Source organism: Armigeres subalbatus, chromosome 2 (assembly GCF_024139115.2).
Source record: "Armigeres subalbatus isolate Guangzhou_Male chromosome 2, GZ_Asu_2, whole genome shotgun sequence".
Classification (NCBI taxonomy): domain Eukaryota; kingdom Metazoa; phylum Arthropoda; class Insecta; order Diptera; family Culicidae; genus Armigeres; species Armigeres subalbatus.
In genome coordinates this window covers 395,426,571-395,444,044 of record NC_085140.1, presented here as the reverse complement: position 1 = coordinate 395,444,044, position 17,474 = coordinate 395,426,571, and the positions used below count along the sequence as shown (strand labels likewise).

Below are 17,474 nucleotides of genomic sequence, written 5' to 3'. Positions count from 1 at the left end.
TAATGAGATTTTCTGTGTCATATGGTGCGAAACCCCGATATAACTGATGCGCTCTCAGTAAACCCCATTCTAACAATTATTTTTCGGAGCTCCCTGTCTCGATATCTTTCTATCCCGATGTGCACTGATCTATTTAGTTTAGGATTCATTCTCCTTATGTCGATATGTTCAAATTTTTAGGCTACTAGACCATCTTTGGATAATAACAAACACATCAAAAATAATAAATGACATTTGTTTTGATGTCGTTTTCATAGCAACAAGCTTTTTCGAATCTAGTACCCATTTCAATTTTCCTTCTATTCTTCAATCTCTATCTCGATGGTCCCTTCAATATCGAGATGTGGAGAGGCGACTGTAATATAATTGAGTAAATTCAAAAAATTTAAAGGAGGAGCTGAGATCATACCTAACGTTGTTTTCTTCTTTTTTTTCTGGCTATTTATATATTTTTGTTGCTTTTTCTAATGTTTTGTGGAAAAAATTGATTTTTTGTGAAGAAAATATTATTTTTGCAGATTTTTTTGCAATCTATTTGCCAATTTAGATTTATTTATGGAATTTTTATTTTTTCAATGGGAAATTTGGATTTTCTTATAGAAAAATCAGTTTTATTAATTGCAAATTTCACATTTGAAATGTTTGCAAATATCGGTTTGGTATTTGAAAAACAAGTTTATGAAAATTTTACCTGGTAAGGGAAATTTTTATATTTATTCATTGCTTCTACTCTAATGTCTTTATTGGACATTTCCTATTTTTTATTGGGGAGTTTTCATTTTGGTCCATTATAATAAGCGGAGAGGAAACTGGAGATCCTGGAGCCTTGTGAGGAAAGGAGTAGAATTACCAACCCGCAGATGATGAGTCAGATTTCGGCCCGGTCAAGGATGTTTTGTTGCTGTTAGGTAGTGTTGATTGCTGTTAGGTGGAATAGAATCAATTAAAAACTCTCAGCACCATCGTTTATTACACTGCTCATCTTTTGGTTTCAATACATGTAAATCGTTGCTAGCTACTTAGTAGCTGTTTGTTAATACTTATAATATATCTAGTTTCACTATGTGTACACATAATAGTTTATGTCACTACAGTCATGTTTTTAAATGCAGCATCGTTTGTCACCAGGCGTTGCAGAGTTTATTGAGCAAAATGGTGGACTAGGATCTTTGACGCAGTATGATCCAAAAGCGCTAAAATCATAAAATTTCATTTAAACATTACTCTTTATGCAGCATTTGAATGTTACCTCAGGGGAGTTTTCTGGCCCATAGGGATGGCATAACCTATTGCGTAACCAAAGCGACCTTTTCCATGTCTTCCGTTTCTCGCTCCTGGTGGCATCAGCACATTAGTGGGGCACCTCCGGTGGCATGGTTCCGCCATTGGCTCCATACCATCGTACACTGACTGTGCAAGGTAGCAAATGGCCCAAATGTGACTACATAAATTTATGTCTAAAATACAGAACATGTATAAATTCAACAATATTCATAGTGGTGCATTAATATTCGGATAACTTGTGCTATTTCCGCAATATGGTTGCCTTCGTCCGCCGTTGATGCAGAAATCGATGTGTCCTACCCGTCCACCTTCACCGTAATGGCCCGCATTGGTGTGAATCACTTGAACCGACTTGGCATCTCCGCTATCCAAACGGTTCACATTTCCGGGTTTCATAAGTGGTCGCGCAGGGTCCAGGGCTAACATAGGTGTGACAAACGTTCAAACAATTTCTGCCAATCAAGTATTACCGATAGCTAATTACCAATAATGCGCTCCAGTCGGAAGTTTAGATAGTTTGCCATCAGCCCGCAGATATGCGCTCCGAGAGAATGTCCCACGCAAGTCGTTTTTTCCACTGGCAGTCCAAGGGCTCGTAGCTTCATCAGCATTTTAGCGAGACATGCAGAAATCGGTCGAATATTGTAAACGGCAGCAACATAGCATGGCGGTTGACCCAGAGCACCCCAATCGACCAGAAACACGTTGTATCCTCCGTGATTAACGTAAGCTGCAATGATCGATAGCATAAAGAAAAAGGTTTCATTGAAGCGCTCCATGAAGTTACCATCCCGCAAAACCGCAATCGGCAGCGTGTCATCTCCGCCGGCGTAGCCATGAACTAGAATGATATTCTCCTTCGACGGCTCCCATTCGGTATCGTTCAGCCAATCCGGGTGATTCATATTAAACTGCGAATTAAGATAGGTGTCACTAAAGGCTCAGAATAAACATAGTGGATTAATATGCGTGGTTTGGGGCACAATGATCTCGTTAGAATAAATTTACACGCGGTAGATATGCTATCAAATGCGACGCCCTGGTTACAAGCCTCAGAGATCAGCGTGGCAATGAGTTCGGTTACTGGGGCAACTGCGTTAGTAAGATCATGTAAATGTACACGCATTGAGCGATGATCACTGCTATTGTATGATTGAAATACACCAGATGTAGGACGAGAAAAAAAAAATAGCTGCGTGAAATTGCGATGTGCAATTGAACTAGTCGGATACGAATAATTCAGTTTTTATGTTCTTCTGCGCTACTGTGTATTGGAAAGTAAAAGTTTATACGCTGGTGTCACTTTTTAGGCGATTTGCTTTTGGATATTTCTGGCCTTAGGATTTTTTCAAAATACTTTCAAAATAAATAATAAAAATCTAAGAAAAATTAGATTGTATCTAACGAGACGTGCCTGCCACGGGCTGAAAGTCTCCCTAATAAAGACCAAACAAAAAGATTGTATCTGAAGAGCTGTGAAAATTGCGGTAGACTGCGAAATTAATAAAAATTAGCCGCGTAAAAAGCCACCTCAGTGTATTATGATTCAAAAGAAAATTTCGGCCTACCATATTTTGTCCGGAAAAGTTGATCGCAAGATTCAGAATGTTTTGTTCTATTTTGTGTGATTCGAATAAATTTATGCTCGTCTTATGACAAGTAAACTTTTGTGTTTCTTCTATCATCTATCTTTAGAGAGAAAATAAGGAAAAATATTGGCAAAAGTAGATTTTCTAATTATTGTTCCTCCAAATCCTGATATTGTTCCATCAGACAGCCTCGAGAATCTTGAAAAGAAAATTATTCTAAGAGCTTTTTAATGGAATGTCAAGTCAAACTTAGCATAAGAATTGAGAATACAAATTGATTACTTGAGCCAAATCTGTTTAATGGCTACCGGTTGATTAATGAAACAACTGCATGGGATAATCATCAGTCCTACCAACATTTACCAAGTAACCACTGCAGTTATAGCTAATTCTTAGATTAAATACATGTGCCGATATGAGCATACCAGCACAAGTATTACCAGGTAATTAGATATGCCCTTGATCCTCTGAACTTTCGCTTCATCGCGATTAGCTGAATTTTCCCATCCATTGCTATCTGCAGTGCAAGCCAATCAATATGTTGCATTTTTGTAGTGCGAACAACTTCTAGGCAGTACAAGAGGACCTGTTCTTCCAATGCCAGCACAAGCTACCTCATTCTGACACTGTATCTAAAGAACACGTATACCCATTGATTCAAGTATTCACGTCCACCATCCTCTTAATCACTGCAATCATTTGGTGTATCAAGCCGGCAATCAAAACTGCTCTACACGGTGATACTTGGATCTCTGTTCTCACGTGACCTATCAATCTTTTTATATTACAGAGCTTGTAATTGATTATCTAGATTGCAGGGTGATGCTACTAGTTTTAAGTAGAATTTGGATGTAAAGAAACATATTTTTAGAGCTTGTTCTGTCGAATGTTTTTACTTAACAGATACACCTCCGGAAATAATTATAACATCATTGCTAATTTTCATGTAGAATGGTCATGTTTGAAGATCAAAATCTCAATTTCTAGCGATTCGAAATAGGGCATATTTGCCCTCGCAGCCTAAAATGACCTGAATTTTCAATATATATTTGTTACTTGTATGCATGTTTAATGAAAAGGCACGTTTTAGTTGGAAATACTTTTAAAGTCACTTCACTTGTAGTGTATTCTGAAGTGGGAAAGGAAAAATCGTCAATTTTGTACCAACATTTGAAATTTATGAAAATAGATTTGAAAGTTTGGAGTTGTTTTTCCATTTACCCCAGTGGAATAGGGTAAGTGGAAAACCCATGTTATCTTGACCTTCACTTGAGAGGAGTAGTGACATATAATTAAAATCAAATCGGTAATTGTTCTGAGTATCTTTTGTTCAATAATTTCATTGAATTAACATTGGATTAATTGATTTAACTCAAGGATTTTCGGAATAGCTAGGGGAGAGCCGTTTTTTTTCCTTATGGAACATTAAGTGTGCGTAAAGTCTTAATGTTTGCCCCAAGGAATAACTTTTTATAGAAGGAATGGGGCATAGGGGCCATCCTAAGTCATGCAGTACGATGCGCGGCTACAAAGCAAGACCATGCTGAAGTGGCTGAGTTCGATTCCCGGTGCCGGTCTACGCAATTTTCGGTTTGGAAATTAGCTTGACTTCCCGGGGCATAAAAGTATCATCGTGTTAGCCTCATGATATACGAATACAAAAATGGTAACTTGGCTTAGAAACCTCGCGGTATATAACTGTGGAAGTGCTAAATGAACTCTAAGCAGCTAGGTGGCAATGTAATGCCAATAAGAAGAAGAATATGATCAGAAGTTGGTTTATGTAGTGATTGTACAAAGTTTATGTAGTGATTGTCCCTAAGTGCCTCCGGGGAAGCTGTAGGCGTGAAAAAAATTGTTTTATTACAAATAAACGTTTAATGCGACAGCTCTTTATTCACTTGTCATTTGAAAAGGATACCAAAACTAGTTTGGTGCTTGAATACTTTATTTAAACTTATCTAAGGTTCAACTTGGGGTCCTTCCAAATACATGAGAATAAATAGTATTAATGAAGGCTACACTTAACGCTAAACAATAATGAAATAATATTGAACAGCTAACACTGACAATTTGAAATGAAATTAATATTTGATTGTATGACATTTGCCAGAAAACCATTTGTCAGAATCAATTTGCCAGAATGATTTTTGCCAGAAACCGATTTGCCAGAATGGGCCATATGCCAGACAACCATTCCCCAGAATAGACCATTTGCCAGAATGTAATTTGCCAAAATGTACCATTCCCCAGAAATAGTAAAACTGGGAATTCCAATTATTATTGATGGCTGAAGAATAGAAAAATAGGGTAAAATGCCCAATAGTGGACCCCCTAGTAGCGGAATTTTGTTTTTCCTGTCATAAGGAGTAGAAATTTTCAACATAATAATTCTGCTTGATATCTAATAACAAGTTCTGCATCTCCTCTTCACGATACATACATAAGATACTCAAATACACTCAAATACACGACGTTATTCGTTGAAATTAACATTACAGTTGAAATTAACAGTCTGAATGAATTCGCCCTATAGTAGACCCCTTGGGGTCCATAGTAGAAAATTGGTTCCCTATAGTCGACACTTCATTTGACTTTCATATTTCGTTTCGGGACGTTCTTCTTCCCTATTGTAGACCCCCCAAAATATTCCTATAATGGACACTCTTGTGTTTATTTTTTATAGAATTGTAAAAAATCATCTAATTTTACTTCCCAAAGGATCCGGTGTTGAACTTAATCTAGAATTAAAAAAACACCTAAATAAAGAATTTAAAAAAAATAAAAACTTCCCAAAGCATTTCCAGTGTATTTTATCAAATCATAGGACTGTAAGGTAGGTTCTCCCGATGGAATTACATAGCAAAATATTTACATTGTGCTGCAATAATGCAAAAACGGCTGGAGAGTCCACTATTAGTTGGGGGTCCACTATTGGGCACTTTACCCTATATAAAGAAAGTTATTTTGCATTATTTGGTGGATTTGGCATTATTTAATAATGAAGGGAATTGCGGTATAATTAATTTTCATAAAAGGGATTATTCAACATATTAGACAACTTTCAGAAAGACGGATACTATTTACCAAAAAAAATCATATTTGTCTAATACCAAACAAACTGCTTACGAATGGATATCATATTTCTTCGTCTCATTAAGAACGCAGTTTTCATTTCAAAATTAAATCATATCTACAATTGGATAATCCCTCTTCAAGTCATACTAGACGCCATTTGCTTTCATTGAAGATGTTATATCTACAAGTCTAGGCAAAATGTCTATTTCTAAAGAAGGAATCATATCCACAATTGACATATTCAAACACGGACACGGGCAACCAACTACGTTTAAAGAGGGAATAACATCTTTTTCTTCATTGGTATTACATCCCCACTGGGACATAGCCGCATCGCTGCTTAGTGTTCATTGAGTACTTCCACAGTTATTAACCGTGAGGTTTCTAAGTCAAGTCACCATTTTTGAATTCGTATATCATGAGGCTAACACGATGATACTTTTATGCCCAGGGAAGTCCAGACAATTTCCAAACCGAAAATTGCCTAGACCGGCACCGAGAATCGAAACCAGTCACCCTCAGTATGGTCTTGCTTTATAGCCACGCATCTTATCGCTAGGCTAAGGAGGACACCGGGATAACATCTATCCTTGCCTTAATCGGAGCAAGCACCTTTTTTTTTAAAGAAATGGATCATATCCACCATTGCTTCATTTCTGACAAACGCCTATTTTCAAAGAAGGGTTCACATCCACTTTTGCTTTAATTTGGACAAGCGCCTACTTTTAAAAAAGGAATCACATCCACCATTGCTTCATTTGAGGCAAACGCCTACTTTTAAAGAAGGGACAACATCCACCATTGCCTTAATCCGAGCAAGCGCCTTCTTTTAAAGAATGAATTACATGCACAATTACCCTTATCCGGAAAAGCGCCTTCTTTTGAAGAAGGGATCATATCCACCATTGCATTAATCTTGGCAAACACTTATTTTTAAAGAAGGGTTCACATCAACCATTGCCTTAATCCAAGCACCTAATTTCAAAGAAGATATTACATTAACCATTGCCTCAATTCGAACAAGCGCCATCTTTTGAAGAAGGGATCATATTCACCATTGTTTTAATCCTGGCAATCCCCTATTTTTAAAGAATGGTTCACATCCACCGTTGCCTAAATCCCGGTAATCGCCTGCTTTTAAAGAAGGGATCACATCCACCATTGTCATAATCCGGGAAAGCGCCTACTTTTAAAGAACGAATTACATCAACCATTGCGTTAATCCGGGCAAGCGTCTATTTTGAAAGAAGGGATCACACCCACCATTGCCTTAATCCGGGCAAACACATATTTGAAAGAAAGGATCCCATCCGCCATTTTGCCTTAATCCAGGCAAGCTGCTATACTCGACTTATGTATGCATACGTCTTATGTACAGATTAGGTATTTTCAATTCTATTATCGACCGGTGCGGTGTTTTATTCCTCAGTAGAAAACAACTATACAACAACAACAAAGCAAAATTATAAAAAATGTCCCTTATGCCAAATGACCCTCTCTTTTAACGCTGTTCATAGTTATGCCTAAAGTTCATGGCGTTAAGAATTATTGCGCATACTGGGCAAACGCGCGCATGGCAAATAGGTGACGACCAATTCTGGGGAATGGTGCATTCTGGCGAATGGCTTTCTGGGGAATGGTGCATTCTGGCAAACGACTTTCTGAGGAATGGTCCATTCTGGCAAAAGGCCTTCTGGCAAATGACTTTCTGGCGAATGTCATACAACCAATAATTAGCTGATAAAAACGCTGGACGACTGTAACAAGACAACGTACAGAAACTGATGCTTGGGAAGACCGGAAAGGTCAAACAATACCCGATGTATATAGTGCTTGCTTTCCAACATCGTTGAGATCATGTACGATACGTGCTCCTCCCCAGATGAAGACTGCTTTGGACGAAAATACATTCCTGTCCTAACGCTGTTTTCAACGAACGAAATGTTGGCACAGAACAAGAAAGCTTACCCAAGCAACAACTCTTGTTTCTCAGTGAGTAACAACAACTCTAGACCAACATTTGAAAAGGGCGTAACAGCCAAAATTTATTCCTTCTGATTCTTCGTCTACATATAAAGCTCTATGTGTGGACGAAGAATCAGAAAGAATAAATTTTGGCTGTTACGCCCTTTTCAAATGTTGGTCTAGAACTGTGGTGTGACTTACTAAAGGTCTGACTTATGTACAACGCGTCGTATTTGGAACTCCTTTGTGACACATAAAGCGCAAGAGGTGGAGCCTATTTGCAACATCTTGCGGCTGAAATGAAAATAAACACACAAAACCAACCGGGAATCGAATCGTGGACCTTGAGATTTGCAACCTTCTACTATAACCAGCACACCAACAATTCTATTTGGAGATTCTGCTACAAGTGCTGAGCTCAAAGTGTTCTGCAACATATCAGAAACATTGTCGTAACAGCAATGAACCGAACTGTTATTAATTCTGCAACTTATCTGTTTTGTTTCTGATATGAAACACATCAAATTTTAAACCACCCAAGAAGTTAGATGGGTAGAATATTGCGACGCCACTTAAACGGAAATGAAACATTGTGTCCAGTGTCTTCAATGCCATTTATTAGGAACAAACACCTATTTGAAAGATGTTGCGGGTGCTGCTTGGGTAGGACTTATCAGAACGACAACTTGGTTTTAGAGTATAAGTTTTGTTGCACAAAACAAATGATAAGAACGCTAAGCTCTTGTATTCTTGATCGTTTTGAAGAAAGACATCGGTAGATGCAGCCGTGTGGGTTGAAAGGAATGTTGATGTACGCGAAGAGATGATACTTGACGTAGCAAAACAGTTGAAAATAGGATATGAGACTTACAATCCGGATTGTGGTGTCTGGGATGGCCGGATACAGGCGGATACAACTAGCAACCCTTGAGAAACCAAAAGATCGATCGCCTCCAGGGTTTGCAGAAATCGCTCTCGATAAATAATCAACAACGATATAAAAGAGGCAAAAACCTCTTCGAATCATTACAAGCCATGAAAACAAAACTATCGCACTTGTTAAGAAAATTATGTTGAGCTTTTTAGTGGAATGTCTTCACTTGTCATAAGACGAGTTTGTACAATCCCATTAAATTCCACCACTTAATTGTATCTTGACAGATACGTATTTCAACCTCAACAGTAAGGCCGTCTTCAGTGTCTCGTACTTGACTCGACTTAGTCGAGACTTAGTCGAGTCAAGTACGAGACACTGAAGACGGCCTTACTGTTGAGGTCGAAATACGTATCTGTCAAGATACAATTAAGTGGTGGAATTCAATGGGATTGTACAAACTCGTCTTATGACAAGTGCTATCGCACTTGTTAGTTGAAAAAAATAAAACTGATTCCGATAGGTGGCCCCACCGAGAGGTTTGATAAAACGCTTTGTTCTCGCTCTTTTTATGTTGGGGACCATATTTTTTTCGCACAGCTGTGTAAAACAAGTTGAAATGCAACATCAGAACCGGTGCCTCCCGCAATTGAAGCATATTAAAAGAAAATTTATCATAGGTTGAAGCTCCCCGAATCAGTTCATTATCGTAACAGCTATCGAAAAACGTCTCTCGCAGTATGCTACCTATCGAGAGTGTATATAAGGCGAAAGTCGTATTCTGGCGCTTATGAGCTCGGATGCTCTTGTCCTAAGGGCTCTTGGACTACTGGATAAAAGTCGGTGATAGAATGTCCGTCTGGTTCGAGTAGGCCAAGCAGGTGAGTTTCAAGTCGTAGAACAGTCCGCAGTCAATAACGGACGCTCGACTTTTGGCCCTATGGTGCATGGCGAGTGGTTTGACAAGGTTTACTCTCGTCTTACAGCTTACAGTGCTAGTGTTTTACAATCCGGTCTAAATACCTTTGGATTGTGGTTCAAAGCAATGAAAGTAGGGGATGCTTTTTTTTTAAAATTGGCACATCTTGTCGGTATAAGTTAAGTGAGGAGACAATTCCATTTTGAAAGCAAGGCTTCAATTCCACGCTCGTCCCATTTATAGTTTGTAGTTCTATCTTAGTTCTTTATGTGTTTCAAGTTCTACCAAAACAACTCATACTGTTATAACCTTCAACAATAACAATTCCAGAACCTCCCGTGGCATCTATGAGAGGTCGTAGAGTTCTTTGCGTCTTTCTTAAGTAAGTATCCAACTAATCTTTCCTCAACATTCGCAAGGAGGTGGCCATCTAAGAGATAGCGATTTTTAGTTCCAAATTAATGTCTGTGGTAACGGATGGAAGTGATGCTACTCTCATACAGTGGTCCACGTTTGTACCACCTACGAATGTGTGCGAATTGCTGAATGCCAATGCTTATGCTAACCATTTTTCCCTCACTACCAGTGCCGTCGAAAGTTGATTTGCTCGTTTTCTCACTTTTGTCATAATTTTCGTGCCATTACCAATTGCAACAATATTAGTCTTTATGGAACAATCAGCCTAGCTCCTGTATGCAGTCGATGTGGTTAGTTAGAGGTATGGTTAGAGCGACCGCATCACAACGCCATTTTTCTTGATGTCAAGATTCAAATTCCGTTCCGGTTATACTCTATAAAACCAAAACTTTTAAAACTTTTTCTTTTAGGTTATAATTCTCGCAAAAAGTAAGTGGGGCATAAAAATGATGAAACGAAAAAACATTAAGTAGGCACAGGGGAAATTGTAATTAGTCGTCTATGAATACCGCTTTGACGCAAATCCCGAACAAGACTCATCCTAAGTAGCATACGCAACATCTTCCTTAAAGCACCTTATTTCTATTCAGTTTCATTAGAGGCATTGGAAAAACATCAAAGTACGAAAAAGTTGCTTCAAGATGTCAAAAACGTTCGAATGTTTCATTGAAATTGCAATGCAGTACGTGTTTGACATCTGGAAACAAACAACCAAAGAATACTGCACTTCATGTTGCAAACACGAAACAAAATCATTAAGTTGCATATTTTTTACCATGCAATTTCAATGCGTATTTCTAAATTTAATTGTTTGTTTGAATTAAGTTGCAGATAAGTTGAGTGTGTCTTCACGTTAAATTTAGCATAGTTCAAAGTTTTGACAACTCACTTTTATTTCAGTGATGGTGCAATCAAGTAACAGGAAAACCGAGTACAAAACTTCATAATCGTATGGTTTTTATGGTGAGTCAACATACAGTCCCTTCGAAGTGTTGAATGGTGCTGTGGTAGAGTGAAGGACTATCAATCACAAGATCCATAAATCGAATCCAGTTTTATATTTTTATTTTATTTTTTTCCGCTGTAGTATTTTGCAACATTATTGCAATTTTACTGCAATCGAAGCATGTTTCCGTTGGCTCCACCTCTTGCGCTTTTTACATTGCAAGACAGTTATATTTAATGGCACATACGCAAAGATTGTTTCTTTCCGAATAGTTGCAACACAGTGAAATGTTCAGTAGTGAAACAATTGTACTGTATATATTCCGACACTGGCGTTTTTGCACTTGTAAAATAAAATTTTCATCGGTTTTATATACGATGGATCAAGAATACAAATAAATTCAATATCTCATGGAAAGAATAACACGAATAAAGTTGAAATGGCCAATTGAAAGCGAGTGTTCGGAATGTGAGTCGTGTTCGGAATTTGAGTCAAATCGGTAGCTAGCGATGAACTCGAATGGGAGCGATTACTCTGGGCTCCCACAAAACCTTATGTACCAAAATCAGCCCGGGCCCCCTCTCGGCAAAGTTTAGCCCTGGGTGTAGCAAAGTAATTTTTAGGAAACACTTGAATCAAACTTCAAATCTTGTACCTTAAAACTTTATGTAAATCAATCATTCTATGTACAATAGTTTGGCTTAATGAGATGCTTGGCGGCCTTGTGTCACTGCTTCTGCTGCATCATAAGCAGGAGATCAAGAGTTCGATCCCTGGCCCTTTCCTATTTCATATTAGATGATTTCGCTAATAGGTAATAGCTAAAACTCAAGCTGCATTCAATTGGTTTCCTGTGCAATTTCGCAAGTTCTAGTCAATCACGGAGCAGCAACTACGTGTTGTACGATTATCCTGCTCATGCTCAAACATTCTACAATAGGGTGGCTTAAAGTAGTATAAAAAAAAATCTGTGTTATTATTTCATTGGGCCTCCTCTTATTCTAGTTCATGTTGACGCTTTGATGCTCTGAACAAAATTTCAGCCACATCAGCCAACGTTTGGTTTGGAGGGTGCTTAACTAATTGTATTTTGAAAAAAATAAAAAATGTTTGAAGAAACGTGAGGAAAACGAAAAACAGTGAGGGGTCGTACACTTATTACGTAAACAATTTTTCTGGGTGTTAAGAACACCTTCCCCCTTCCATGTAAGACTTCTTCCATACAAATGATTTATATGGTGCTTAAGAAAACGACAGACCCTCCACCCATCCCTCTTAAACGCTTACCTAATATGTGTACGGCCCCTAATTTAAAGCTAGATGGCATCAGGATATTCCTTCAGTTCTTATGGAATTAAATACAAAATGTTATACTGAAAACCGTGAGAAGATTTTAGTTCAACCGGCGAAGTTACTAGTATTTCTCTGAAGTGTAGTTTGAGCAAATTTCGTTTCTTTTACACTAGAAAAATAATAAATTCACCCATACAACACTTTAATAAAATGCAAATAATTTTACCGATTGTATACTATTTTGCCGAAAAACATTTCGCGGATTTTTTTTCGCTGTGCGGCATATCAACTCTCCCAAACACATTTCGCTTAATGTACCTTTTCACCGAAAATCATTCCGCGGAATGCCATTTTACCGATTTCTGCTTAATTACATGCAATCCAAGCTAAATTCTTTTGGATTGTGATTTAAAGAAAAGAAAGGAGGTAATCCCTTCTATAAATTAACGCTTCTGCCTGTATGAAGCAAAGGGAAAAACCAATGCCTACTTTGAATGAATGCGTCTGCCCGGTAAAAGGCGAAAGGGGTTGATATTGTCTTCTTTAAAAGAACACGTCCTCCCGGTATAAGGCGCTTGATAATCCCTTCTTTAAGAGAACGCGTCTGCCCAAATGGAGGGATAACGCCTTCTTATACCTGCCCGGTATAAGGCGAATAGAGTTGTTAATGCCTTATTAAAAAGAACGTGTTTGCTTGGTATAAGGCGAAGGGAGGGGTAACGCTTTCTCCAAATAGATGCATTTGCCCGGTATAAGGCGGAGGGAGTTGATAATGCCTTCTTTAAAAGAATACAACTTCCCGGCAAAATGCGAAAGAAAGGGTAAGGTTTTTTTTAAATTGATGCGTATGTCCTGCATAACACGAAGGAAGGGGTAATGCCTTCTTTAAATGGTAGCGTTTGCCCATTATAAAGTGGAAGGAAGAGATAAAGCGTTCTTTAAAAGAACGCGTCTGCTTGACATAAGACGAAGAGAGGGGTAATGAATTCTTTGAATGAATGCGTCTGTCCGGTAAAAGACGAAAGAAGTTGATAAAACCTTTTTTATAAAAACGCATCTACCAGGTATAAAGCGGAGGAAGGGGTAATGCTTTCTTCAAATGGTTGCCTCTGCCCGGTACAAAACGAAGGAAAAAAAGGATATAATGCCATATTTAAATGAATACTTTTTCTCGGGATAAGGCGAAAGGAAGAAATAAAATAAAAATCAATAAACATAAAAACGTCCATTTGTAACAAATCAAAAGTGAGGAGATAATCCCTTCATTATATCTGGCACGTCTGTCAGATATAATAAAAGACTTGTAAGGGGCAATTTCGAAAACCACTTTTACATACTCTGGGAGGCCTTCCTTAGCCGTGCGGGAAGACGCGTTGCTGCCAAGCAAGATTATGTCGATGGAGGCTGGGTTCAACTTCTGGCCCGGCCTACGAAACTTATCGATGAAAAATTCTCCCGACTTTTTTAGGCATAAGTTTCAACGTATTGATCTCGTGTTACACGAATGCACAAAAAATGGTAACTTGGCTTAGAAACCTCGCAGGTAATAATTGCTGTGAACACTAAACCCGAAAAGTTACAAACCGTTAAATGTTATTCCGCGAAATGTTCAACCGCGAAAATGAATTCTGCGAAATAGTTTACGGTGAAATGTTATAACAATTTTCCAATGTTTGTTGGGTTAGTACTATCCCATTTAGGTCGAGTCAAGTACGAAATACTGGAGACGGCCTTATTGTTTAGGTCGATATATGTATATGTAAAGTTACAATCAAGTGGCGGAATTAAATGAGAATATCTTACAAATTAAATGAGAAAGAATTACAAAAATGCAAAATGAATTGCTAAAAAAAATTCCGGCTCCACAACTTCAAATGGCAAATGAGCATTCCAAATAAACGCAAGAGTAAAACAAAAACTGACTGAATCAGTGAAATTGTTTCTCAGCCCAAGTTGTTTTTGGGATTAAAACTATTCCATTTGATTGAAGTTGAACTCAACTGTATTGTTTTGGGGGCCCTCCTTAGCCTAGCGGTAAGACGGTTAATAACTGTGGAAGTGCTGAGTGAACACTAAGCTGCGAAGCGGCAATGTCCCAGTGGGGATGTAATGCCAATGAGAAGAAGAAGAAGAAGTATTGTTTTGCACTTTCCTTTTAATAAGTTACGACAATATGCCTCTCCAAACTGTCCAAATGATCTTAGCCGCAGAACTATGTTTGTTCTATTAGTAGCAGGGTGACGAACGGCATTTTACAGTTGCAAAAGATTCGCGAAAAAACATTAGGAAACGAGAAGAATGTTTCATGTTGATATATTTCTTTGAAAAATAGGAGATTACCAATTGCTATAAAATTTATTATTATCTAATTATACTTATTTCCACTTGCTTATGCCCGTTTTTATCAACGAACTCTTTACACTTCAACATTTCAACAACATTGATTCAAACACTTCAACAAATATTTAAATTCGATAAACAACAATGTTTTCAAATTCAGAATAACCGAACCAAATAACCGGAACGACTGATCTCTCTTCACAAAACTTTCGCATATTCATCCCATCAATCACCACAAATTGACCCTAAATAAGTACTCACCAAAAACTTGTCCTTCACGATACCGGACGTGTAGAGGATGGTTTTGATGTCCGGATCAGGACAGTATTCTTCGCCACGCTTCCAAATGCAGTCATCCTTGGTCGTATTGAACGATGCCGGATCGCCGAGGTAGAGCGCCTGGGTCAGCAGATGCTGCGCTTGCGCATCTATAAAATGATCTTGCGGTTTGTAAAGTACACTAGATCGTATCACATGCGTTTAAATTAAAAATCGGGTGCCCCGAGCTACAGGACAGAGGATAAAGAGAGGCAAAAGACAAGTTTGGCAAAGTAGATAAGACAGAATGGTGCTCGGATGTAGATCGAATTACGTGAATATGGAGGTATGCAGATGAAAAGTAGAACTTAGAAATCTTTAAGGCGATAGAAATTGTGCGTGCATGACTAGTACGAACAAGGTGTCAAGAGTGCAGTAGAACGGAAATAAACACGAATGCAAGTGAAACAGCTGGTTAGCGATCGGTTGAAAATGGAAAATGTCAGTAGGTAAGTTGGTGCGGTTGGGTCCGTAATGGGTTTGTGGTCAAGCCGATTCGAATCGGCGCCATCGGTGGAAGGTCGACGAAGCAGGAAGTCTCTCTCTATGGGCATGTTGTCGGTTGGCATGTCGATGACGGGATATGGCACGCAATCCGATGAAGTTGGTCCGATGTAGGTTGGATGCCATGTAATGATGAACAGCGGCTGGGTTGCAATAAATTATCTCTCTCTTTGTATGATTTCACATATTGCACACTTACAAATCACGAAACTGCCACACACAAGCACAGAAGTCAGTAATATTTTTATCATTATGATCATTTCGAATATCACAAGTTTTTGTTCTTTTCACTTTTTATGTTATGATAAGATGGAATCAACGCACTTATTTTTTTACAATTGCCCCGTAATATTACAATCAAACTTAACGTCGCGCGCGCAAAATTATTACTGAATCTTTTTCCTCTTGACTTTGAAATCACAACAGCTCTTGAAAACGCGTCGATTCGAAATGAGCAGCCTTCGCAGGTTTTCCAGTTAGTGCACTTTGCTGGTCCGCGGTCAGGTTGGACTGACTTACAGCACTTCACCTCGTACCTACCTTCCACAACGTTTTCGCCAATGTTCATATATGTTGCATGCAGAGCTCTTCTACAACTTACCAGAGGCGTTTGTAAATGCAGAATGTGGATTATCAGAAAATGATAATGTTAAAGGCGCAATTCAAATAAATAGTTTTCAAGCTTATCAATTATGATAAAATTATGCATGGAAGCATAACTCAGAGTATAATTAAAACTAGATAGATAGTGACGATATTGTTGTGAAATAAGTTTCCTCAATGTCTTATATTGATAAGCTAATATTATTCAATAATTTATTGAGCGTGTTTTCTTTAGACGCTTCTCTCGATTCTTAATACTTGATTTGACATGTGTAAAACTGGTACCGTCAACTGGGGGGAAGATGATCATTGAGGTGAAGATGATCATTTGATATGTCAGTCAAAAGTGCCATTTTTTTTTATGAAACGGTAGTCAACAATATTCTCCGTTCAAGTAATGTTACCGCTAGGTAGAAATCCAAGTTTTTTGATTATAATCATGAAAATGTATTTTGTGGAAGAAAGAGAGAGATAGTCATAAATTATGCTATTTTCGTTTCAAATATTGACTTCTTAGACTTCTTTACGTAGTAAATTCAACATTCATACAAATAACCTAGTGTTTTTTGACTACTAGGTCATAATGGTTTTAGTAGAGCTGTCTTGATCAACTTCACCCCAAACCAGATATAATTAAATTGTGCCGTAATTTAATTTATTTTAATAAATGCGAACGCATTTCAGAAAACTAAAGTTGTTGATTATTGCAACGTATAGCAGTACATGTTTTGAAAATATTTGTTTCGATTTAAAATGTAAACACACATTATTATTGCATGTTTTGTCTTAAAAATGATCATCTTCCCCCCAGTTGACGGTACTAAGGATGGTCATGCGAACATTATTAACATTATCCACTACTGAAAAAGCTGTTTTTGACTACTTTATTAATTAAGCGATCCCTGGGAAATATTTATTTTTCAAAGGAAATCGAACGTTTTTATTAGTATTTTTTTGCGCTGCATTCCTTGTTGGAATTTGAATAGCGTTTTAGTTTTGTGTATTAATTCGCGTTTATAAATTCAAGTGGCTAGGTTGTCAAACTTACGTAGGTGAATAAATTCAGGTGGCTTGGTTTGACACTTGATGAAAAAAGAATAGATTCGAAAAAAAAACTTCACCGATTTTGCGGTGAAAAAAAAAATAAAAAAAATAATTTGATCCGTATTTGTTTGTTTCGGTCTTAGGGCGGTAAAAAAAGGCGTTCTCCAAAAAAAAAAAAAAAAAGCCGTCATAACTTTTAAACCAATACACAGTGTTGTTGTTTCTGTTGATTTTTTTGTTTGGAGAAAACGTTAGATATGAAAAGGGCCTTTTTTTGAGAAAATCTGTTAAATGATTAAT

At 37.8% G+C, this 17,474-nt stretch overlaps 1 protein-coding gene across 1 annotated transcript; it reads right to left on the bottom strand.

Annotated features, from left to right (window-relative positions):
* Nucleotides 1-938: 938 nt before the first annotated feature.
* LOC134217451 (phospholipase A1 VesT1.02-like) lies at nt 939-16,222 on the bottom strand. The gene is made up of 7 exons (XM_062696217.1): nt 15,727-16,222; nt 14,967-15,133; nt 2,072-2,195; nt 1,769-2,014; nt 1,521-1,703; nt 1,250-1,457; nt 939-1,193 (listed from the first exon to the last, which is right to left on the bottom strand). The coding sequence occupies exons 1-7, from the start codon at nt 15,785-15,787 to the stop codon at nt 1,103-1,105; spliced, it is 1,080 nt and encodes a 359-aa protein (XP_062552201.1). The 5' UTR covers nt 15,788-16,222; the 3' UTR covers nt 939-1,102.
* Nucleotides 16,223-17,474: the final 1,252 nt, after the last annotated feature.

Bases quoted from the DNA above. Each gene is read 5' to 3' on its own strand.
- LOC134217451 (XM_062696217.1), bottom strand. From the start codon at position 15,787: ATGATCATAATGATAAAAATATTACTGACTTCTGTGCTTGTGTGTGGC. The intron at 15,134-15,726 runs GTAAGTGTGCAA...ATCATTTTATAG, and splicing joins GTGTGGCAGTTTCGTGATTT to ATGCGCAAGCGCAGCATCTG. The intron at 1,458-1,520 runs GTTATCCGAATA...TCTGTATTTTAG, and splicing joins ATATTGCGGAAATAGCACAA to ACATAAATTTATGTAGTCAC.